This window comes from Falco cherrug, chromosome 3 (assembly GCF_023634085.1).
Source record: "Falco cherrug isolate bFalChe1 chromosome 3, bFalChe1.pri, whole genome shotgun sequence".
Lineage (NCBI taxonomy): Eukaryota > Metazoa > Chordata > Aves > Falconiformes > Falconidae > Falco > Falco cherrug.
The window spans coordinates 25,758,160-25,783,607 of record NC_073699.1 but is presented as its reverse complement, the minus strand read 5'-3'; the positions used below and the strand labels follow the sequence as shown (position 1 = coordinate 25,783,607).

The 25,448-nt window shown below is 36.9% G+C and overlaps 1 protein-coding gene across 1 annotated transcript; it reads right to left on the bottom strand.

The window, feature by feature from the left end:
* Positions 1–25,448, bottom strand: EIF3E (eukaryotic translation initiation factor 3 subunit E). Its single transcript, XM_055704578.1, has 13 exons — positions 25,294–25,448; positions 23,439–23,553; positions 20,225–20,342; positions 16,200–16,242; positions 15,645–15,749; positions 13,530–13,655; positions 11,959–12,083; positions 10,742–10,868; positions 8,635–8,736; positions 7,606–7,715; positions 1,660–1,762; positions 1,274–1,408; positions 1–174 (listed from the first exon to the last, which is right to left on the bottom strand). The coding sequence occupies exons 1-13, from the start codon at positions 25,381–25,383 to the stop codon at positions 136–138; spliced, it is 1,338 nt and encodes a 445-aa protein (XP_055560553.1). The 5' UTR covers positions 25,384–25,448; the 3' UTR covers positions 1–135.

The window sequence follows — 25,448 nt, the reverse complement described above, 5'->3', positions numbered from 1 at the left end:
GACTGTTAAAAGTAGCCAATTTTATTCAAATAATGTTAGATGTAATACATAATTACCTTTTCTCAAAAAAGTTACATATTTATGTGCTTTTTAGTCAAATGAAAACTGAATCCCCCCCCCCTCTGCAGAAGGATTTCAATAGAAGCCCGAGTCTTGAGTAGCCCAGTTAGGTGCCTACAAAAAAAATAAATATCAATAAATAAGGATTAGTAGAAAAGAAACTACTATTATCTCTTGGTTGCTGACATTTATGAGAAATTACTTAAATCATAATATTGTTATATGGCTATGAAGTGGGAATAGCATTAGCGAAGGATACCCTCTAACTTTAAAGCAAGTGTTGATATAGCAGAAAGAAATGCTGTAATTAAGTTGTATAGCCTTAGTCCTCCAGGCTAGCAGTTTCAAAAAGGAAAAGTTCTACAAGATTCCAAAATATAAAAATAATTTGGCAGCTGTATTTTTGAAAGAAAATAGTATCATGTAAGTTTCACCTGACTTCCCTTTAATGGAATAAACTAATGCACCACTGCTTGTCCAACTCCCATCACTGTTTCAGCCAAGCAGTGAGAAAGCCCAATAAAACTTCTAAAATTTTCCAAGTTCTTTTAATGTGTGGTTTGGTTTTAGGTGGCTTTGTTGTTTGTTTTTTTGTTTGTTTTTTTTTTTAATTATGTCAGTCATCAACCTTACACTGCTGTTCTTCCTCTCAAAGCTTTCCATATTGCAAGGTGGACAGAGGCAAAACCAGATGATCTTACCAGCTTTTTTTATTTTTCATTTGTTCTACTTAAAACTCATTTAATGAAATACTGGAGAATATAGAGGTTAACATTAGGGTTTTGCACAACTTCTTTATGTCCCAGTCTTAAGCATCATTCACTCCTCTCTCAATATATACATGCATCTATAGATACTTTTTTCAAGTGGGTTGTACTTGAAGTAAATGTCACCTTTCACAAATGTCACCTCTCAAAATTAGCCCTTTTCAGGTGGCAAAGGAAACTGTTAAAAGTAGATAATTAAATGACAACAGAAAGAGATATGCAACAATGACAAAGGAATACCTAGTCATGAGGAGAAAGGCGAGAAGACAACAAGAACCACTGTCTAAAGCTCACCATAAGAAAATAAACCTTTTTCGATTTAATTGCTGGTGTCATAACTAGAACTAGGTACCTCTGATGAATTAAGAGGAACAGGTTAAGAATTATACTTAAATATATTGCAAAAAAGACAGCAGGAATTGAGAAAAATGTAAACTTATACCAACCTCAGATCTACCACTCTGATTCAATTTCTTCTCAATGTTCATAGCCAACATTTGACTACGAAAAGACAGGCTTTTGGTCTTTTCAATAACTTGTTGATAAGGTGAGACTGCATTGTTGCCCATGACTACATGGCCCTAAAACACAACAAAAATACAGCAAATTTAACCACGACTCAGAATTCATAAGCCTTTAGTTTAAGGCTCTGCTTTCAGAGCTTTCATGGATCATTTTTCACACAGGATCACAACAGAATGAAGTCCACCAGACTTTGTGGGCAAAGAAAAACAAACAGCAAAAGTGAGAATTTCCTGAACAAAGCAAAATAAGTTTCATTTAAAAAAAAAAAAATCAGCAAATTCAGTTGGATCCATCTGTACAGTCTTACCAGCTTTGAATCCAATTTGGCATCTAATCGCGCATTTCGAATTAGATTGACAATCCATCTTTCCGCTTCTTCAGGAGTCATATTTAGTTTATCTGCCAACATACTAAAAGATAAGACTTGTCAGAGGGATTTTATTTTACCTTTTGATGTCAGTAAACATGACTAAGGACTACGGAATACAAGTTAAACCAACAAAAATTTTGGCACAGTCCAAAATTTGTATTTGATAAATACCACATATATGGGAAGCATGTTTTCATTTGACTGAAATGGCTTTAATACATACATGAACTCCTGCACATCTCCCACCACCCTGGGACACTGTGAATAAGGAATTTATGTCCTGAAGTATACACTTACTCATTCTGAACTACATCAGCTTGCACTGAATTTTGACCTTCGCTTTTTTCTTTTTATGTATTCTTATTAAACCTTGTCTACATTAACATTCTTTGGAAAATTGTCAATTAAGTCATCGCACCACAACATAAAACAGCAACTGTCACTATAAAGAGAACAACTGTATTGCTTTTATTCTTACTTAAATCCAGCCAGCAGTCAAGAAAGTTTAGACTAATTAGTTCAGGAAAGTGTTAGGCAATAAACTGCAGTCTGAAGTTTCAGGAACAAGAGACATGAGAATTTGGTACAGACAGATATGCTATACTCAAACTTCTTGCAATTTCAAGAAGAGATGGTGGGGGAAGATGGAGAAGTGAAAATTCTTAATGAAACAAGTGCTCTTGTCCAAGTGTAATTCCTTCTGATGGTGTTTCCTGTGGCTTTCCAGCCAACTCTTTTAGTTTCCTGCTGGCAGTTGGCTGACACAAGGTATTTGTAACCCTCATTCTTCCATCAGCTTTCAGACTGAGGTAACAAATAGGAGGTAAGGGCTACAGAAATGACCAAAGCGCCAGCTGGCTACACTGCATTGCACAAGAGGTCAACTTCTCACCATTTTAAAGGTTCTTGCTTAAACATATTTTTCTCCACTTGAAAAAGTGATTTTCCTCTTGACAATTACTAGTGTCAAGCAAATACTTCATATCTATCAATTATTAGCTTGTCTACCTGACTAGATTATATATATATATACTCATCTCTATACAATCTTCTCTCCTGTACGTTCTTGATCTCTCACGCTTCTCCCAACTAAAATGTAAATTCCATTTTTTGTCACAAACATGAAGTGAGATGAGTAGAAAGAAAATTGAAGTAACATAAAATACTGGCTTTACACTGCCAGCAAAACGACAACAACTCTGTAACAAACTATCTGGACTTCGGTAAAGGGGAAGTAAAATCCAACCACAGTTGTTCCTGTTCCACTGTAACTGCTAATCTGCACTCAAGTTATAATTGTAGAGTTAATGCAGGTAAGAGAACAGAAGATATCAGGGATGTAAATTTTTGTAGAAACATCAGATGTCTTATTTTTCCTAGATGACTATTTCAATAGGAAGAAGTTACAAATTGCTTTACTACCTCCAACTCAGTAGTATTAAGCACCTGACTTGAAACTATAATTTTTAACTGAAAGAACGTGGCAGGGGGTGTGTTAGGGAATTCCTGTGTTTCTCTTTTAGAAACATCAATAAGAATCAGATAAAATAACTCCTCCCACAGATGACCACAAGAATGGCTACTGCCACTGTACTGGGGATTAAGCAACCTACCAATGGGATTGAAGTGTGGAACCTCTATCCTTAGAGACAGTCAAGAATCAACCAGACAAGACCTTAAGTAGCATAATGGAACAGTGCAGTGAGCCCTGTTCAGAGTTTTAATTGGGTACACAGAATTAAACCAGATTACTTCCAGGGGTCCCTTCCAATGTACAGCACCTGTGTTTTGCTTTTTCCTTAACTTAAAATCCCTGTGTACTTGGAGGGGAAGAGGGCACAGAGTTCTAGAGGTCATGAAAGAGCCCAGAAACCATGCAGTGCTTTGTATCACCTAGCAGGTAATTCTATCTTTTCCTATTATGTCTATGTTTTACTAGCTCAGCTTCTGCAGCGGTAACCTTTTTTTAAATTAAAAGAAAGATTATATGAACAAACATATAGCATATATGCAGCTACATGACAGAAGCTGCACACTTCTGTACAGGTATTTTCTTCCTGCACACACATTTGGAAAGCTTACAAAACTGAGACTGAAAATGACAGGGTAAGAAGGAATATAAAAAACTATTTTATCTCAACTTCTAGCTTTAGGATTTACATGGATTTAAAATTTTAACATAAAATAACAGAAGTTATCAAGCAACAGCTATCTTTCAGTGAAACAGGTATCTCTATTAAAAACCCTAAAACTTTATCGCACTTTTGATGCAAAAAATGATCTTATTCCAGCACTTGTGGCAACTGGACTCCATTTTAGGGTCTCCTTGCACACTACACTGAAGTGGCCAGCACCACTCCAAGTGCCTGGAGGTGTAACGTGGAGGAGGTACTTGCCTGGTAAAGCAACACATACTGCCAAAAAACATTCTCTATCCTTCCAAAGCAAACGCACTGAAGATCTATCCTGAGTACAGATACATAACAAACACCACCATTCTCCTATTGCACTGTCAACATCGGTATCTAATACTCTCAAGAGACACAAGCTACAGCTCAGCCCCATACATGTTTACAGTTCAAGTAATAGTGACACCTTCAGATTTACAAATACATATTAATACCATTAATGCCAAGGAACGGAAGCAAGAAAAGCTGTATTTGAGATGACCATTGTTTATAAAGATCCCCACTATAATCCAATAAAAATCATCAAATTATAATGAAATAATTTTATTAAAGAATACTGTCTACCCTTTTCAAGTTACAGGTCATTTCAAAGGCTAGTTTTACAATGGTAGTTTCAAAAATAGTTGTTTAGACTATTTCTACCTTTGTTTTAAAAGGAGATTCACTTACTTGGGTCGTGCTAGGGAGCAAGTGTTATTTAACTTCTTTGCTTAAAAGGCTAGTTTACATATGAAGATGTGCGGAATTCAGTAAACAAGCCTATCTTGTACTGCACACAGAATTAAAATATATAGCAGAATAAAGCATATTCAGCTCTTCAATTAAATACAGGCATATCAAATGAACCAAAACACATTCTGAATCAATCTATTATTCTCTGTTAAACATGATATTTCAAACAGTAAACTATTGCAGGATGATTCAGGATGTATAAATTTTAAAGTTACAACTGATAAAGCAACTACATACTTTGGAAAAATGTCTGCGGTCCAACAGATGCGAGTAGTTAAAAAAACATTAAATGAGCCATCTATTTCCCATTTAACATAAAGAATAGCAGATTTCCCACTAATTGTTTTCAAATTTGTTCTGAATAGTTAAACAGTACTTATCAAGCGCCGTGGTAAAATGGACTAGTTTTCAATTCCAGGAATACCAGTGGAAATCACTTGTGGACAAAGAAATGCAAGAACTATGCCTCAAATGTTTAATTAAAAGCACTTCGACTGGCTTCAAAATTTCTTTAAAACCAAGTCTGATATGCACTAAGAAAACCTTATACGCCCAACTTCAGCTCAAATCTATTATTACAGTTTGCACAGAAATTGAGGCTTACGTCCATCATTTAAAACACAATGACCTACTGAAAAGAATCTCATTACTGATGATTGATTCCACATACGACTACCTGAAGCGATACACACATGGTAGGAATATCCATGTCAATCTGAAATATATGTCTCAAAAGTCTGTCACTTGCTTCTAAACACACTATAATGCTTATATATTTATGAATCGGACATAACAAGGAGAACCAACTAGAATATTGTACTTTAAGCTGAAATAACCACATACAGCACAAAAAAATAGGAACCGTAAAATAAGTAATAAACATTAAACAAATGATAACCACCTACCATAAACCTTGACTTGTTAAATAAAGCTTATTATTTTTGCCATAATGAATCACTGGTATGTTAACCCACACTGTTAGCAGTATCTTTTGACAGAGAGACTTAAAGCATACTTAAGATATATCTTCCAGACTCTGCTCATTGATTAGAGCCAGATCAAAGAAGCAAACTTCTCAGAAAGACATCTTTAGTTAAAAAAGCTTAAACAACCGGGTTCACTGAAAACTTGTGCTTTAGTATGTGCAGTATTTACCAGACTAAAAAAAGTTATAGGAAGTAGCAAGACACTATCAGGACTTACACATTCCCCAGAAATTCATCCCTAAGAGGGCTATATTTACATTTCTTCTTCCACATACTTCATCTGAAATCACTTTAGGCAGAGTACTGCACATGTAGGGATAAAGGGGTTTTGAATAAGTATTAGCCCCCTTATAAAAATTAACATTAAGTATGGAAAAGTTTTGCCCACAGCGCCTAGATTCAGTTTACTATTATGGCTATGCTTAAAACGCAATACACCACAGCTAATTAAAATGCTCAAATTCACTGTTTGCCTTTTACACTTAAAATCATTGACTATTTTAACCTGACACAAAGAATAAAAAAAATATTTCCCAAATGCACTGAAGACAAATGTGTCACCCAGTGAACAGAGATTAGAAGCGCTAAGAATCTTTGTCCTTTTTTCAGCTATCCATGAGAGAGCAATCCCTTCAACAAGCTTGCAAAACTAAAGACAATTTTCTCCCAAGTCCTTTTCTTTTGAAGTCAAGCAGCGTTAAAGTGCTTCCTCAAAAGACCAGATGCACACATTTGCTCTGGATGCAAGCTGATAACAAGACTCCATTGGACTTGGTAAGAGCAAAGGAAGCTCGGGGTGAGACCTTACTGCTCTCTATAACTACCTGAAAGGAGGCTGTTAAGGAGGTGGGTGTCAAGTCTTTTCTCCCAGGTTACAGGCAACAGGACAAGAGGAAATTACCTGAAGTTGCACCAGGGGATGTTTAGATTTGATATTAGAAAAAATTTCTTCACTAAAAGGGTGATCAAGTATTGGAACAGACTGCCCAAGGAAGTGGTGGAATCATTGTCCCTGGAGGTGTTGAAAAGATGTGTAGATGTGGCAGTCTAGGGACATGATTACCGATGGACTTGGCAGCATTAAGTTTATGGTTGGACTCTTATGATCTTAAGAGTCTTTTCCAACCTAAATGATTCTGTGATACTACGGTTTAACAGCTTTGATTTCTGCTGTCTCAAGAATCTCTTCATTGTTCCCTACCGTGGAGATTTTTATAGCATTCAGAGTTTAAGGGATGTGGAAGTATGGGGAACAGGGGCAAAGGCCAAGGTGAACGGTATCTCAAGCATGTGTAACATCTTCCTGCTTAGCTTTTACAACAGAGGCAATGGACTTGACTCATAAGTCGTCTTTTACAAAATATTTGCCCAAGTGACAGACATCATTGCTAACAAGAACATTTTGTTACAGCCAGATCACTTTGTACCACAGGGAATAAGATCTATTGTTTTCTATTTAAGTAATGAATAAAACAATACAATTCCAGTAATTTTCCAAGAACACAGCTATAAGACAGACAAGGCTATCTGCATTTACCAAATATAAATTTAAGCAACTGCTGTATATGCAACCTGTCTTTATTTAATATTACTACTCTGTATCAGTATGTGTGGAATTCGCTTCAAATTAAGACGACACCTGGACTTTGGTGATTCTGGGTATGAAAGTTCCCATTACATCTAGTAGAGATCTAATTTGACACCACAACACAGTTTTGGCTTGAAAGCACTGCTTGTTTAGGGGGCTAGGGTGGTAGAGAGGTTGTTTTAAAGTTAACCACTTTAACTAAAGAATTCAACTTTTAAATACAATTGTTTCAATTTAAGTACATCACGTTAAAGCAATGAAACCAGAAAGGCCACTATCCAATTAGACTTTAGTTAATAATGTTTGTTTTATCTGATGACTGAATATTATACTAAGTTTTACACTGTTTGTCAAACCGTCAGTCATGACTGCTTTTTCTGTATCTTACCCAATGCTGATACATTGATGGATGCGACAAAAAGTCTCAAATATAAAGAGACGGGCATTCTCAATGAAGTCCTCAAGGCATGCCACTAAGAAGAAATCATTCACAAGCACCTGCAAATATGAGGAGAAAGGGAACGCTGAGAACAAACATAGTGGTAGTTCACTGGTAGACACCATCAACAAGCAAGATTAGTGAACAGTTCTTTGTATATTCCAATATGTGAAGAAAAAGCTACAGATATAGCAGAAGTTTTCATTGTTCTGAAGCTTGCCAAATTAAAATCGCATCTTAACAAGATCACTGAGATCTGACTCAAGAGAACAAGGTCTACTGCTGTCATAATTCTGCTGAAGACCCCTCCAGTACATAAAGTTGAACTCCTCACTCATATTGTAGGATTCTTCTTTCACTCTGTAATTTGATCAGCATTCTCTTTACAATGCAAACCAGCTTATTCAGTAGTGCAAGTGTGCTTATAAAGTTCAGATTACAGGACCACCAGCCCTATGCAGTGAAGATTATAAGTCTTCTAACTTACTTCGTGACTAATACTAGTGAAAGGAAAGCCAAACCAGAGGCTGTAAGAATTGGTACTAGTGTTCAGCTATTAGAAATACTAACTTTTACACCAGTCAACCCAAGTGTTGGGTATCTTCAGCTGTCCACAGTAGTCCAAGAATATGTATTTAACTATCCTAATGCTATTTCACATTATTTTTCACCACTGCAATTCCAGGATGCAGCATCTTTCACAACTAAAGGCAAATCCAAGCTTTTCTTCAAGCACTTCTCAAATAGTAATGGAAAAGCTGAAGTTCAGCCAAATGCACAATTACCTGTTCATTTCTTGTTCTAGAACTGCTTAACTAAAACCCCATACCACTACAATCCTCCTACATGCATGAATTAAAGCCCATCAGAAAATATTGGCAATGGAATCAAACACTACCTAACTAAATTAGCGGGCCACTGAATTTTAGAGATTTTTACTTAAAGGAAGACAACTCTTGTAAGTGTTATGAACCTTACTGTTTCACACTCTCTCAGCTTCTTCTGTGCACCATCGAAATCAAAATTGACATACAAGCATTCCACAAACTCTGTGATAGGGTCCCTGTAGGTATAGGACTCCTGCCAAAAAAAATTATAACAGTATTAGAAATCAAGGTCACAAGGTCATTCTAGTATTCTTTATATTCTTCAACCATAATTTCATACCATAAACAAGTCCATTCATCATCATAAAAAAATAAATTAAACCTCCCAATTCCTCCCACAAAAGTGCATAAATGTGCTTTTTTCCCCCTCCAATAGTCTGGTTAAACAACCAGAAGTATAGTTTCACCAGCAGCATTTAGTGCTGCAGTCTTTGGGTTAGAAAAATGTCAGACTACAGCTAGTCCGGTATAAAACCTCCAAATTTCTTAAAATATAGAACAGATAGTCTTCCTAAATTCTAATTTCAAAAGACTACTGCAACACCAAATCCTCCATACTTAGAAGTTGAATGACTTACATGGACAACATAGCTAACACAAATAATGCTACTTCCTGTATACAAAATACTTGAATTTATTTTAGTATTACAGGAATTACTCAACTTTCTCAACTACAAGGCAGGAACAACACTAGATCTATACACATTTGTGTAAATTAAGATGTAATTAAACATCCTATGATGTGTCTCTAACACACATTCATAGACAGTTTAACTCAGTATCTGTCAATATCTACTTTAGCACAGAGCAAGATCAGCAGACTATGGGAATTACTAGGAGTGGTATTTTTTTCTTCTGGATCGGAGTTACTTTTCCTTCCCAGGAGGAGTGCATTTATACTTTCATTATTTAGGTCTTATAGGTAAAGGGTTTTTTTACATAAAAATTGCACTTTAGTTAATGTAATTAAAATCCACCATGTAAAAAAAAAATTCTTGGACTGATCACCTCTAAATTTAGACACAGACGGATTACCTATCAGTTCAATATTTGCAAACGTATTGCACATATCAGCAATCTCTAGTAGAGCAATCAGCCTACCATATGACATTTGACAAAGCACTTCATTCAATGCTTTGTTTTTGCTATGTAGACAAGTCACTAGTTATCCTGTCTGATCTGCTTTCAAAACTACAAAACCTCTACCACTTCATGATTTAATAAAATGAAGTATAGTGAAGAGTACCAAGAAATAAATCTCTTATCAGGTATTTCAAAAGTAAAGCCAAATTTGGTATTTTCAGAAGGAACAACCTAATGACCCCTTTTTTATTCACACCAATTGTACAAGAAAAAAGAAAGCAAAATAGGTGTGAAATGTTACTTTACTTCTAATATTACAAGTTCATATTACATTAGAAGTTCAATGCCAAAATTCATGGTTTTGCTTAAGATAAAAGAAAAGTCTTAACACTTAACTAGTTTATAGTCCATATGATACTTGTTAACACTAATGCTAAATAAAAAACAGCTTAAGAGATGCTTAAAATTTGATCTTTGCATTGACTGTGCTCTGTATATCCATGCCAAGCATTGATGATATATAATTGATTGCTAGCCTGTCATGCTGTTATTATTCACAATGTATGTTATTATTGTTTGAAGCATAATAGCTTGTATACAAACTTGCATGCTGATTGCACATAATCTGTGCCCTAACTCCCTGATCGCTATCAAGCACAGTTCTTTTATTGCTCTTGTCCATGTCTACATCATGAAACTATGACAACAGAAGCAGTTTCAAGGAAATGCACATAAACACAGAACAATGCACACAATTCAGTGGTTTTGAAATGTAAACAAGATCCCTTACTCATACAACAATTCCTTGTGGGGTGGCTAAGAAGTCACTTCACACGTGTCACTGAATTTTCTGCATTTAATCATACAGGAAAAGCAAAATGGAGTGCATATTCGATTTTACTCCTTGCTTGTTGACATGAAAGGAGGAAAAGATTTATTCTGTCCAGCCACTAACTGACATGCATTTTACTTCACAGTGATTACTTAGTTCAGTGAAAGAAAGTGAACACCAAAATACATAAGCAGAAGTCCTAAACCAGGCATATTATTAGAAGCAAGTTATTATGAAGTCTCAGTAACAAAAGAACAGAAATACCAGCTAATTCTGTCCTTACCTGCTGAATAACCTTGACTAGATCTTTCAGCACTTGTCTACGTTTACGAACATCCTTATTTGTTATGACTGCAGTAGTCAAGTACCTGAGGATATGTGGGCACATTGTCTGAATTGCATTGAGATACCTAGAAAGAAATACAGACAAAGCTCAGATAACACAATTTTTCATCAAAACAGTAGTCATGCTAAATATCTTGAGTGCCTTTTAAGCAATGCAATACCAGGGCTTGTGACTGACCATTTATTCAAATATAGAAGGATGATTTATTTTTGTTAATCTTGTGATCATCTTTTGGGACAGGGGGAGGTGGGAGGAAAACAATGGGAAGAGAAGGCAGCAGTGTGCTAGGAAGAGAAGAAAAGGGGCTAGCACTGCAAAAGAACAGTCCATACACTAAGTTTAGGTCAACACCGGCCTAAGCCATCAGCTACACTGATTTCACAACAGGAGTTTTTGCAGGAGCACACAGAACCACAGAAAGTCTGTTTTTTATACTATCATCTAAGCCTGCAACTTTCCTGTTCAACTGTCCAATAAATTAGCCCACATTTATAAGTGAAAAGTAAAAATTAAAAAACAAGCTAACACATACACTACGAAACAAAAAACCCCGCTACAGATTACCAGGCTACTGGGAACACATGGAAAAATTCCACTGCTTTTCTTTGGTACTATTCTCCTATCCTAATACATTACCTCCAAGCAAGTACTAGAAGAACAAAGCTTACAAATAATTTCTCAGTGTTAAGCTGTTCTACACTCCCAGACCTACCAGTAATCCCAAAAATGGCTGTAGTGCTTCAAATTTCATTTCTATTCTCAAATTTCCCTCAAGAACTCTTAAATATGTTTTGTAATATCAAACTAGAAGAATACCTTTCCCTACAGCCTACCACATCCCTAGAAAAGATGTGGTAGGAGTTTGTAGTCTAGCAAAACTACTTATTTTGTCCCCACTTCGCCTGAAGCACCAGAAAAAAAAAAAAGAGCTGGTTCTTCCTACTTCACCATCCTTTCTCCTTGAAGGGGAAATACAGCCATGAAGAGAAACAGATTATACACAAAAATTCAAAAAAAAAGGCTTGGGAAAAAATATTCAAAATGTCATTAGAACTTCCGAAAGCTTCAGGATGAAAACCGTTCAACAAGTTTGCATAATCGAGATCTGCCTTCATTCTGATTTAAAGACCCCAACATAGCACAACACAACTTACTGTGGTTGATAGAGAAAAAGGTCAATGATATTGTCTCTCCCTTTAGGATGATTAAAAAACACAAACAAAGACCAGTGTATGAGCCATGTTCTTTGCTGAAGAGACTGTAGCGGAGAGCTGACAGACTAGAAGAAAACATAACAGCATTTTAAGTTAAATAAAACACAAAGTCTGCATGAACACTAATGCGTTGAAACCTGTAATTTTTGAACAATTTATGATTTTCCACTGCCTCCTTTTAGCTGTTACCACTCTCCGGCTGAGTTTGACCTCCAGGTTTTTAACCTGTCATCTGTTAAAAAAATAAGTCTACTGAAAGTTATAACCAGGATATATTTTCCAATATTGTATTCTAAGTTGTTTGCCAAAATTTGTATTCTGGCGAACTAAAAGCTATGCTCTTGCCGTAACAAAGACCACCACGCTAACGTAAATTATTACTTCCTTTTTGAATTCTGAATTTTATTTCTTGTATTCCCTCTTCTTGTGATCTAACGAACTACTTTGCTTCTGTAGCTTTTCAGTTTCTCTCTCTTTCTAAAGCCTCACAAGAGCTTTTTTGCCATACACTCTCAGACAAGGAAACACCATAACCACTTTCAGCCCAGAAACAAGAGTCTTCATTTAAACCAGCTGATAATGCACAAATAAGGATTCAGCTCTAAGGATCTGTATCTGGTCCAAATTTCAGCAGCACTTCAAACAGCCTGCAAAGCAATGTGTTGAGAATGAACTGACATAGCAAGTAACAATAACTCTAAAGAGCACAATTATGATTCCATCAAAAAAAATACTAGAGTCGAACAAATAACTCATTCAGTAGTCTAATATAATCATATAGGTTCATAAAGATTAGAAAATTGGAGAAGTTTCTTAACATTATCACATAGATTATGAATTATTTGGGGGTGGGGGCAGGGGGTACCCACAAGAAAAAACCCAAGCCACCAAACATCCTTTTCAAGATTCTGGTTCAGGAGAGTAGAACTCTCACATTTCAGATATGGCCACTGAAGCCCTATAAGCAGGGAGGAAGATAGATAGAGAAGACCTTAATCACTTCAGTTGCTCTGAATTAGTACTGCAGCCCTTCCCTTTCTTTTCATGTTCTTGGTGCTCATCCAAACTCAGGAGCTAGTGAGGAAGCTGAATTGGCTGAAAACTAGTTATAAAAACAAGTTGTCTTGTATCTTGTGTCATCAGTACTATCTTCATGTTTAAAGAGTATAGTTTAAATTACATGCATTTTATTGTTTACAGAAAATGAACAGTACAACTCTGAAATATAAGCAGCAAAATATTTCACACAATGACACCTCACCTCATCCTTGAGACTAGTTTTTTTGTTTACTGGAAATACCTTAAAGTTTTTGGCTACATTTCCAAATGTGGTAAGAGGGAAGCAGTAATCTGAAAAAGGAAGCTTTGCTACTTTCATCACAAGCACTCTAAGTCTCCCACTATTATGAAGGAAGTATCCAATGAAAAGGTGATAAACTACTCCTAAACAAGGCTGCAAATGATTCATAACAGAACTTGAATACTACCAACATGACCAAGATTTTACTTACATTATTATCTATTGTCTCCTTTAGCCTTGTGAGATCTTCCATGGCTGCATCCCAATTCTGCATCAGAATTTCAGATGCCAGTTTTCCCCACAGAGAACTCAAAGCATTTCTGTCTGTTGCTGGAACCTATTTTCAAGAACAGCAACAAAGTCATACTCCTTGGGTTTGGTGGGTTGCTTTTTTTTTTTCATTTACTTTAAAAATATGAAAAATATCTTTGGCAGTATTTTTAATTTACAAGATATCAAATTTACATGGTCCTATCTTTTACTTTTAAAAAAAGTACTTCATTTGTATTCAGGTACAGAAGAATAAACAGCAGTTAAGCTTCTGAAGTAGAAACTAGAAAGTCCTGTCAAAGTAAGATAAAGCTTCATGCTGCTGCAGCTTAAGTTAAAACAAGAACAAAATAAATGGCTGAGCACCAGTAGACACACTGGTTTAAATCCCCCCGCAATGCTTCTAAACTACTATAACAAGGTGATTACAAAGCAAACTCCTGAAGAACTCCTGATAGTAGGTAACCACTTTGGAAAAGCTAATACTCCAAGTTCTTTCTGCTAATGCCATGCCAAAAGGCATACATCTTACTGAAATGTCCAGTAGAACTGCAACTTTGCAGTAGTATATCTGTTTCCTGGAAGGGTAGTACTAAGGTCAAGCTGTGTTAGTTCTATACAGGAATGAATTACGCTAGGTCATTCACAGTGTCAAATTCTGTTCTTAGCTCAGATACAATAGCTCTTTCATAGATTATGTTTCATCACACAGAACTTTAAACAAATCTTCTCCTATTAGAATTAGTAACAAAATTCCTATACCAAGACATTACCGGCACAAAAACAGTACTCACTTTTTGAAATTAGTTCTTTGACATGTAAGAACATAATGCTAAGCCCTGAATGAAGGCACTAAGAATTAAGGGCAGCTGCCCCAAAACCTACATATGTAATTTATTTCCACTCTCAGCACACAGAATGCACCTACAACACTAGAGTCAGCTTTATCATCAAAATTTAGACTAAGAATTCAATTCATTCCTACTTTAAACCCTATTCTGATTAAAGAAGCAAAATTGGGAATCTTTAATTACTGTCAATCACAAGTATTATCGTTATTTACTCTAGCAGTATTTCAGAAAGTTAATGATATTTTTAGATGGGACTAAAAATTAGACAGCAAGAAACAAACCTCAGCACAGGAACCACTACACATTTTCAGTATTCACTCCACATATCCGTGAAAGATACATGGTTTAGAAGATGTTACCTTCCATGCAACCAAGGTGTCACTTTAGCAGATGCTTTTAGTTGAGAAGGTTCACATGCACAGTGCTGGTTCCAAATCACATACTTACAGTTCACTATTCACAACAACTGCCTTCAAATACTGCAGCTGTTCCAGCTACAGTATCTGGATTTTCAAGCAGTTACCTTAAATTTCCATTTGTTAGTAAAATGGCACATTCACTGACCACCAACAATAAATTTACTGTGTTGAGATTCTTACAAGACACTAAACCTTCATTCTCAAAATTCTCTCCCACCACTAACAAATGATATGAATTACAACAACATGAAAAGAGTTGCTTCAGACACGATGGATCTGGTTCTACAATTCTCATTTAGGCTGTTTATATTTCCTAGGCAGACGACTTATACTCTTAAATCCATCACAAAATTCAAGAGAAGACAGATGAGAGTTCAGATAAGAAGTTGGCAGTTCACCATTACCACCAATTACATTCAGTCCACCTGCTGTTGATTGTATCTATGCACAAAAACAAGTATTCATTTTACTTTTTTTAAAAAAGTATTTTTTTCCAGAATACATTTACAGTGAGGAAAGCAGTAGTATTCCATAATTAAATGTTACCATACATTTAAAGGACAGTTCTGAATTCAGCATGAAAATACCAGAATTGCTGGACAATGGTCTGCGATTATTATTAGCAATTGTTTTTACCTTTTCTTTGGTGCAGAGCAATTGTCTCAAAAAGCTCCAAAAAATTATATTTTTAAGATTAATACATACAACTTACTGGTCTAAGTATTCCATTAAAAAACCAAACAAACTGCAAAATGAAACCAAACCCAACAAATACCCAAAACTCACCAGAACTCTAAAGAAGTAGAGATATTCTGCAGCTCCTGAGTAATTACCACATTCATACTGGAATTTTGCATACCTGTAGAGCGTGTCTAGGTACTCCTGCCTAAACTAAGGAGGAACACAAAAAACATTTTTCTTCACTAGGAAAAGAGAAACATGCTGTTACAAGCCAATTTAATAGTAAAGTAACATTTTAAGTCTTAGGTTCTTTGAAGACATTGTACACAGGAAAGACGATAGGAAACTATAATTCTCTTAATTCATGCCACTGAATTAAAAATTACACCAATAGTTGAAAAAAAGGCGGATTTCTGCATTATCAAGTAAAGCACATCTTAGTTACAAGGATGCAGTTAACATTAAATTCCAGCTTCATTTTTGTTTTATACAAAACTCCAGAGTATTCAGACAGAATTCCTAATGCCAGTATATTTTATCTATTAGCTATGTTGATGTAAGACAGGCCAAAATGCAAGTCCGTAATTGCTCAAAGCTGTTGAGGGAGGTTGAGTGGAGATATTTAGAAATGAATTCAGATACAAAAATTGAAACACTTACACCATGCTTCTCAGCTAAATAGTCAAACAGCATCCGACCATCCCTGTAACAAAAAGATAAACCCCACTGTTTTTAAAAAACAGATTGTCACCATGCAACATACTAGACAACCTTTAGCTGTTAAAAATAAAATACCCGGAATATAAATTTTAATACTCCTCCACTTGTGCAAAAGCAATTGCAGAAACAGTGTGCCAACTATTCCTAGTATCATGAAGTGTAAAAAAAACTTAAAAATTATAATTTTAAATAAAGAAAGCCACCTGCAACAGTAACTAGAGTTAAGAAGGGGTGGGAGGTGGTTTTAAATTTGATGGCATTCTTTGCTTTCAGCATGAAAGTTAAATCCTCTTGTAGAGCTCTTCCCACTCTCACCTTCACTCCCACAGCAGTCACTCTAGCCATGCAATTGGAATTCAGCAGAAGATAGGAAAAAAGATCGCAAAGACTAGAGTAAAACAGAAGTAGAAAGGAAATTCATCTCACTATTAGCACTGGAACACAGTGATTAACAAGAAATTCTCTACCACAGCAAATGCCTGCAGGATGCAAAACTAAAAAAATCATCATGCTCAGTAAGTTCTAAACATCCAATTCACACGTGATCACATTTCTGAAGCTTTTTTTAATTCAAAGATAATAAAAGAATAAACAGCACTATCTAGGTCAAAGGCAAGTTCAAGTCTCCAGCAGGCAAGCATGAAATTCTCTACCAGCAGTAAGTCTCCTACAAACGACCACAGGATTTCAGATACTTATTTTTAAATAATACTTAACTTAGTGAATTATTTTTTTTCCAATCTGCAATAGATCTTGATCTGTTCTTTGAGTGAAATTTAGCACACTAGCTTTTCAATACAGTAAGAATTCCATACAAATTTGGCTGCAGTCATCTGGCAACTAGAACCACAGCTGAATTCACATACATAAATAGCAGTAAAGTATTTCCAATTTGGCATTTGGATTGTATGGTCATTAATTCTTTCTGTATTGTAGAAAGGCAGCCAAGTTTTTCTGTTCTCCAGCTCCCACTGCCCTGGGCATGCTTCTATACCTGTAGCTACCTCCCACTACGTCTCTTCTATACATTCACCTTTCAACCAATCATGCAATAAAGACATCCTGGAACAATTCATGGAACTATCATATTTGATAGAACACCCCTCCCCCCCCCCCCCCCCCCCCCCCCCCCAAGAATTAACCACAGAGAAGAGTATCAAGCTATAAATTCCTCTTGGGACAAAGCAGTAAAAGTGTACACAGCGAAAAAAAATATCTCCATTTACCCTGAAACCAACTGACTGCAAAGCCATGAGTTTAATTAGTTTATGGTATAAGATTCTACAGGGAAATGGCACATTGCCAAGGCAGCCAATGACGACAATCCTCAGTAATACAGAAGCAATGAAATAGTCTCATGAGTTTCTTCCAGTGGAACATACTTCAAAGATCAGGAATACCAACTATTCCTCTAATTTTAAAGTCAATGTCCTCTAACAGCTGCATAGCAAACAAGTGAAATATTTTGGCTTATCCTTGAGAGAACTTACACTTGCGAAGTCTCCTTTACACATCATCTTCTGCCACTTCCTAGACTTTGATGTTCCAGGCAGCACTGTCACAGATTAAAAACCACTACCTAAAGCCCTGATAATATGCAGTTCTAAGTTTCATACAGATTCCAAATCACCTGCAGAAATGCACAAAAGCCAAAGAATCGAAATTTGCTTTCTACCATCCAAAGCATGCTATACTCGGGTCAATCAGGCTGAAAAGTGTCAGTCTGCCTATTTTCCATTACTGTATAATCCCAACAATGTGGATTAGAGCTTCTGTCAAACCAATAACCAAAACTAGTATTTCTAAAGTATGAAGTTTTAAAAACAAGTTTTTTATATTTTAATTTAAAAAAAATCAGCAATGCATTAGTTCTGAAACAGAACTTGCTGTATGTGAGTAGCGGGACTAGTATTTTATAGCATTAGGCAAGTTCTATACCATGCATTTTTTGACTGCATCCCTTATATCCAAACAGGGCATTTCTGATTTGGAGTATGTGCTACTGATCAACTCCCAACTTCTGCAATCAAGGTCAAGTAACAGAACACATTTCCAAGAAATGTTAATACTTAGAATTGCAACAGGTAATTTTTTTTCCCTAGGCCAAATGTTATTATAAAAACTGGCTAGAAGCAAAGCAAGAATTGAACAAGATCTACATATATAGATCAGAATTTCAATTAGATCGGAATAGAGTTGTGATAGTATCAGAAAGTCTTTTCTTTAAGCTTAAGGTAGTCCAAATTAGTAACTTCAAGGCAGTTAACTAATGGCAATTGAGCCTTTCACTTCAAGATTTCAAAGCTATCTTCCAAAACTGTGAGTGGTTCCTGGTTCTGCATAACCACCCAAGTCATAAAAAAAAAGGTAATTCCTTTTCCTTAAGATAGTTGTCTGAGAAGTATCTATGCTGAAATCAGACACAGAGGTGGCTTATTTATCCTAACAATGCTTTTACAGTAAATCAGAAGCTTAAGTACATTATGGCAATATTAAAACAGAAAAATAACAGCTTTTTCTGAAGTGCTGGAAAGCTAACAGATTTACAGATTTCATGATTTCTACTGATGTCTTGTTTCGTGTGCACATTGAAACTCTCTACACTACACCTTCACCATTTCTGCACTGATCAAGTTCTACATTAGACTGTAATAAAAACCAAAACTAATGCACAGAGTGGAGAAAACATAGACCAAAAGGGTCAATTGGGTTTCTCAGCAAATTTGGCTAAAAGGGGAAAGGGAAAAAAGGATGGTAATCTGTACTTCAAACAAGGAGTAAATTCTAATCAATTCCTCCTCCTTCACAGACCCATCTTCTTCAGCAGGGGTGCTCCCAAATAAAGGTACACCTTATTTAGAAGGTTTCTGCAGTTTGTGCAGAACCTAAAAAAAAAAGTTTGTGCATTCAATATTTTTCTAAGGAGATTCCAGAAGCAACATTGCTGTCTTCCGTATCAGTAGATACATAAAGCTTGCCAACAATAAATCCAAGTACAGGCTTCACCTTCAAACTCAAGTCAAGCCACAGATGCTTCACCTGATGTATGCTCTATCTGAAGTATTAAGAGCAAGTAAGGCTGAAGAAGAGATCTAATTAATTTTCCAGAGTTGATAAAACATTTACAACAGTAATTACAATGCTTCCTATTTAAAGGCAAAAAGCAGTTATTTACGCTAAACAAATACCTATTTCCCTTCTGTTGAAGTTGCAGTTATGTCCCCAATGACTACAGCTGAACTCTTTCCTACAGGGCCCAGTTAGAGTTTAACCATAGAACTCCTGTAGACCTTAAACACAACATGCAGACATTCACTTACAATTACTCTCACAAGCAAAGTGAGAAGAAACTGTGTATGTCTTAAAAAGATTATTATGAGCACTATCTTACACCAACAAGTTGGCCAGTTTGGGTGGATGAGGGAGGATAAAGGGGGGGAAGGACAGGACTCATGAAAGAAGTGCACTATGAGGCTAAAAGAATGCTTATCCACCAGGCCTCACACACTAAGACAGAGAGCACTCCAAAATCTTCTGTGAAAAGTAGAAAAGAGAGAGTGGGCAGAAAATCTCCTAAAAGAGAATCTGCATTGTTTCAGCCCGTATTTCCCCTTAAAACTCCCCAAACAACCCCACCCCCCAAAAAAACCCAAACAGAAACCCCCCCAAACCTCCTCAAAACCAGTCTTGGCTGTGATTTGACTTCACTGAGTGATGAATATCGGTTGTCCAGAGTCTATTCATAAACATTATGGACAACAGAGATGCCTTATGCACAGCAGGTAAAAGCACTGAAAAGAGTAAGTTGAGTCCAACAATTACAATTACCCGACCACAAGCATCACTTAAATATTGGCTGGAAAGAAAAATATCTGTCTTTGCCATTGCTACACAGAGAGCATTCCTACCATCAACACCCAAAAGGTACAGAGAAGGCGTTCTCAGAAGTTACATTAAAAAATTACCTAGTGGACTGCATTTGCCTTGTAGTCTCTGGATCCTCAAACATCTTGACAATAGGTTCAGTTTCAGCTTGAAGCTGCTTCAGCTGTGCAACAACAGTTGTTCTCTTCTCACGCAAAGCTAAACACAAACAAAAGATTTTATTTTAATGCCTTAAGTTTTTACAGAAACCAACCTGTAATGAGATGGTGCTGACAGCACATTTGAATATGTCTTCCCAATTCCTACCTCACTTGTACTCTCAGTCAAGTCACAAAACCAGAGATATCTAACAATTAATGAACTCAATAAAAGTTTCTAACATCTGGTTCCTTCCCTGCTGTGTGGAGCGCTCATCAAGCCACTAAAGAGCCGGTATGGCTGGAGTAGAGTCTGTATTACACAAGGTATCTTCAGGCTTCCACTAAGGGAGAAACAACCATTTAAGTAGCTTCACTTATTCAAAAAAAACCTGGTAAAAAACCGAACAGTGCTACACCACTAACATTTGATTTTTCTCTAACTGAACAGGTTCTGAAAGAACATTTTTAGAATACTTAACTGAAAGTTGGCAGGAAGAATTTAAAGCAGCTCAAACTGCAAAATTAAGATTTGGAGCACTAAGCATGCTAATTAGAACATTAAACCTTTTAAGAAAAACTGTTAGGAAATAGAACTAACAGGTTTAGGGTGACTATTTTACACAGAGCCAAACTTCTTCACCAAGTGCTACCAGTGCAATAAAAAATAGTCCAATAAAATGAACACTTAAAATATAGAACACAAATATATGCTTTAAAAAAACTAAAAAAAAAAACCAAAACCAAAAACAAAACAACAGTAGCACCCCAATATTGGCTATATGAGCCAAGAAACACACCAAATCAGAGAAGCCAAGCCCAAGTCCCAGGAAAGAACAGTGTGGAGGAAACCAGGAAAGTGAGCTACACACCAGGACACTCAATTTCACAGCAAACCTCTTAGGCATTTCTTTTGTGATTTGACTACATATAGTTGAAAAGGAGGTTTAATGTGATTAACACCACAATGGTGACCCAACCTAAGCCCAAGAATGACTTGCCTGATAGGAAGCCTTCCAATAAGGAGAAATTATCTCCAACTTCAGATGAATCTTGAGATTATAAAAGAGGAAGGGGAAACAAATGAAAAAAACCATTCAGGTGACTTACTAAGAGTACAAAAATATTCTCCTATGATATCTCCAGGCTCTGTAATTAGCCTGAATCTCACGGAAGAGAAGACGAAAGCAACTGTTAATTGTGCAGGAACATTTCTAAGTATAATAGCGAAGTGAACTTAGCCCTGAGTACTTAAAACAGTGAGGTCTTAAAAAAAAGAATCAGCTTAAAATTCTAACAAAGCCAGCAATTCCACAAACAAAAAAAACCTGTCTGTACATACATGCTGATAAGCACTGATACATGAAGATGACATACACCAGAATGATTTCAGAGACCTTTCCATAGAAAGCTGTGCAAGTACTCTTAACAACTGACTCCATGTAAAAGTTATTACCTCTGTTTCTGTTAATTTTGTGCTGTTGAATAAAAGCCACATATCAAACCACACAAAAAAAATCTTTCCAAACTGGTGACGTAACAACTTCAGATTGTTTCAAAAGAGTGCAAGAAAAACATTAGAAGTGTGAAAATTGTTGGACTATATGAAGGGTGAGCTCTCCCAGTGACCAAATTCATTAAATTTACTTGCAGCTATGACCTGATGAAATTACACATTTAGCAACCTGCTTAAATAAGTTGCTGTAATCCAATTATTAAAGATATGAGACTAGTTACTTTGTGAAAGTGTGCTAGGATTGTTACTTCTTGTGCTGTTTACTACTAATAACAGCAATATTATTCTTCAGCAGTTCAGAAAGGCTGGAGCCAGCAATGAAAGAGGAAAACATATTTAGCTTTGGTGGGGGTTTATTTTTATTTTTTTTTGGTTGTGTGTGGTGGTTTGTTTTTTTTTTAAACACAGCCTTGAGATGGTCTAACATTTTTTAATCAGTAGAACTAATAAGTAACCTAAAGATGAATTTATCATTACAACTGTTTCTTAGAGTACGAAAGTGAAAACCTCTGGTTTTCATTATTTGTTATCAATCCCATGCATCATTGCATACACACTCACAAACAACATATAATGCCAGCATATCAAAGATTTGGCCAAAACACTGAATGTAACATCCGTAAGTCTATCAGTTCTCTTCATGTATTTCCAAAGAGGCTAACTGCCCACACTGCAGTTTAAAGAGCCTAAAAAAAAAAACAGAGTAAGGCCCAGAGTTATAAGAACAGTTGGCTCTTGTAGCTGACTACATAAAAGCACCTGAGCTTCTTCCTCCCATGATGCTGGGAAGACAGACCATAGTCTCACTAGTTTAGAAACAGGTGAGGAATTCCACAAAATAAAAAAGATGGAGAAACAGGAAGAAAGCGTATATTCAAGAATCAGGAAGGAAAAAGCCAAAACATATCAAACCAACAAACAAAAAAACAACCCAGAAAAAAAGGAACAATGGGGGTGGGGGGAGGGGGGCGGGACGGGACCCAAATGTAAACTCAAAAATCTCTCTAGTTTCTATCCTTCATGAAAGCAAGATATTCTAATTTCTTCACCTCTGCAACACTCCTCAAGAAGATAGAAATTAGTAAGTAAACAGGAAAGTTTCTAGTTATGGAGAAGACAATAAAAGGTTAAATTTCATACTCGTTACAGTACAAATTCTCATTTATTTTCTTCTAGAGAAATAGCAATTTGTATGTCAACAGAAGTGAAGAAAACCTGTTTTCAAGAAATCTGTACCTCAAAGTATAAAAACTAGCCACAGACAGATAATGGATTTACTTACAATGGAAATCTAGTCTTAATATAGTCCTTTAAAGTTTAATAACCCCAAACTATTGTGCAATAGTTTTAATTTGACAGATGTAAACCAAGTATAACTATCAGGCTATACCCTTCAAAGTGCTTGAAATCACCAAATCAGCATTGCAATACTGTAGATGTCACTCAAAAGACTAACATCCAGAGAGACCAAACCAAAACTTCCCAAGTTTAGAGGATTCTCTTTGTTTCATATTACACATCCTTTCCTTAAGGCCAAAGTTAAACAGTATTCAAGTTTGAGTGCAATAGCAAATTACCACTAGATATTATTTTAGATAAAAATAAAATTTGTTTTACAGCCTTTCTAAGTGAGCAGCTTACCATGTGGAATTTCATCAGAATAAAGATTTTTGTACACATCCATAGCAAAATCCACCATGTTGGTATCACTAAGGAGATCCAGTTTTCCTTGGAGTAGCTCTTTTTCATTGTAAATCTGAAACAAAAAAGTCTGTTTATAATACCTGAATACTATTAAATAGTTTCCAATTCTTATTATGTAGTTACCTTTATGGCACAGTTTATTCATTGATTTTTGTCCAATTACAATTGTTTTAAACTTCAAAATTCACAGCTTTGCTAGATCTCACAGCTCTTAGAGTGCTCACTACACAGCCTCTCTGTATTTCCAGTCTTGGCAAGATACTGGCAACTTCTGGCTAGTTATAAATGCCGGAACTTCAGTCAGAATATAGTAAGCATTTTGGACTACTATTCTTTTAACAGGAATATTAATTCCTATTACAACAGTGATATATATTTTAAAAAATAATAACTTTGGTCAGATTTGTCTTTCAAAGTAGTGAATACTTTCCACAAAATGACAGGCTGAACAGTGCAGACTAGCTGAATAACAGAACGATCTCAGAAGATACTCAGGATCAAACTGATAATTTAATTGTAGCACAGATCAATCTAAAATATGTTTTAGGTCTATAATATAAGAGTAAGTTTAATTTAGCTTGTGTAATTAGAGCAGTCTTCTAAGCTAGTCAAATAGTTTTTTACAGTTCCTACCCCATAATTTAACTATGAGTTGTAAACGGCTGTTATGTTTTCCAAGACATAGGTGGAGTACATGTATACCAGAGTATACTCCAAAAATACATTTGCACGAAGGCTGCACTTCAATTCACCACACCACTTATATGAACATCCTGGACACAGAACCGGCAAAAGTTTAATTCCACTCCAAACATCACATTCCTCAAGATCAACATTACAAAAATAGTTATTTAATTAACTTGAGCTGATTTACACATGTCAAAATACTAAAAACACCGCCAACATAACAGGCATCAAGCCAAGTCCGTACACTAGACACAAGAAGTGTTTAGGTCAAGTTGTCTCAACACATGCCTGCTTAATTGGTTCACTTCTGAAGCCTCAAACACCACCTATTTTAAATTCAAAGCTTATATAATTTTACACATTTTGTTTCTATCTTAAGATGGATCAGATGAGTGCTTCAGACAGACTGGTAACACTTTCGTCTAAAGTTATCTCCAGCACTAGTGGGTTCTTTACAGTAATTTAATTCAGCATATATATAAAACGACCAACAAGGAACAGCACTAGAAGGGACTTACACTTGGTTTAAACACAAACTCGTGATGACAACGGTTTAAAATTCAAGTTGATTATCAATACTACCTACACTGACGCAAGCCTCCACACCGCCCACGGCTGAGGGGGCAACACGAGTGCCCACGGCCGCGGCGCTGGTTCAAGCCGGCTGCCCCACGCGGCCGCAGAGCGAGCGAGAAAGTGAGCCGTGGCTGCGAGGGAGACATTTTGCTTCTCCCTCCCCTGAATACGGAAAAGAAGCTTCGCCGAATCCGCGGAAGGGGAAAGAGGCGCTCCCCTGTGCCGCGCAGGCGAGCGGCCCGGGAAGCCGCCCTGCGTGAGGCGCGGCTCCCCAGGCCCGCCGGGCCCCGCCGCCCCCGCCACAGGGCCGGCCCGCCTCCCCGCACGGTGCGGGAGCCCCGGGCCCGCCCTCGGGCGCCGAGGCCCAGCCGCCTCACAGGCCGGGCCAGACCGCGCAGCGCCTGAGCAAGGAGGCGGCCGCGGCGCGCCCAGGCCCACGCAAGGCACCGGCATCTGGTGTCACTCTCTGCCACCTTCCCACCTCCCCAGCCGCGCGGCCGGCTCCCCCACCCCCGGGAGAGCCGCGTACCTCCTTGACGGAGAGGAACTCCAGCAGTGGGAAGACCAAATGTCGGTCCAAGAAGTGCGCGATCTTGGTGGTGAGGTCGTACTCCGCCATCTTGGCGACGCAAAAGAAAAGCCAGAGGCGGAGCCTGCCGACGCGCGCGCAGGCAACGGGCGGCC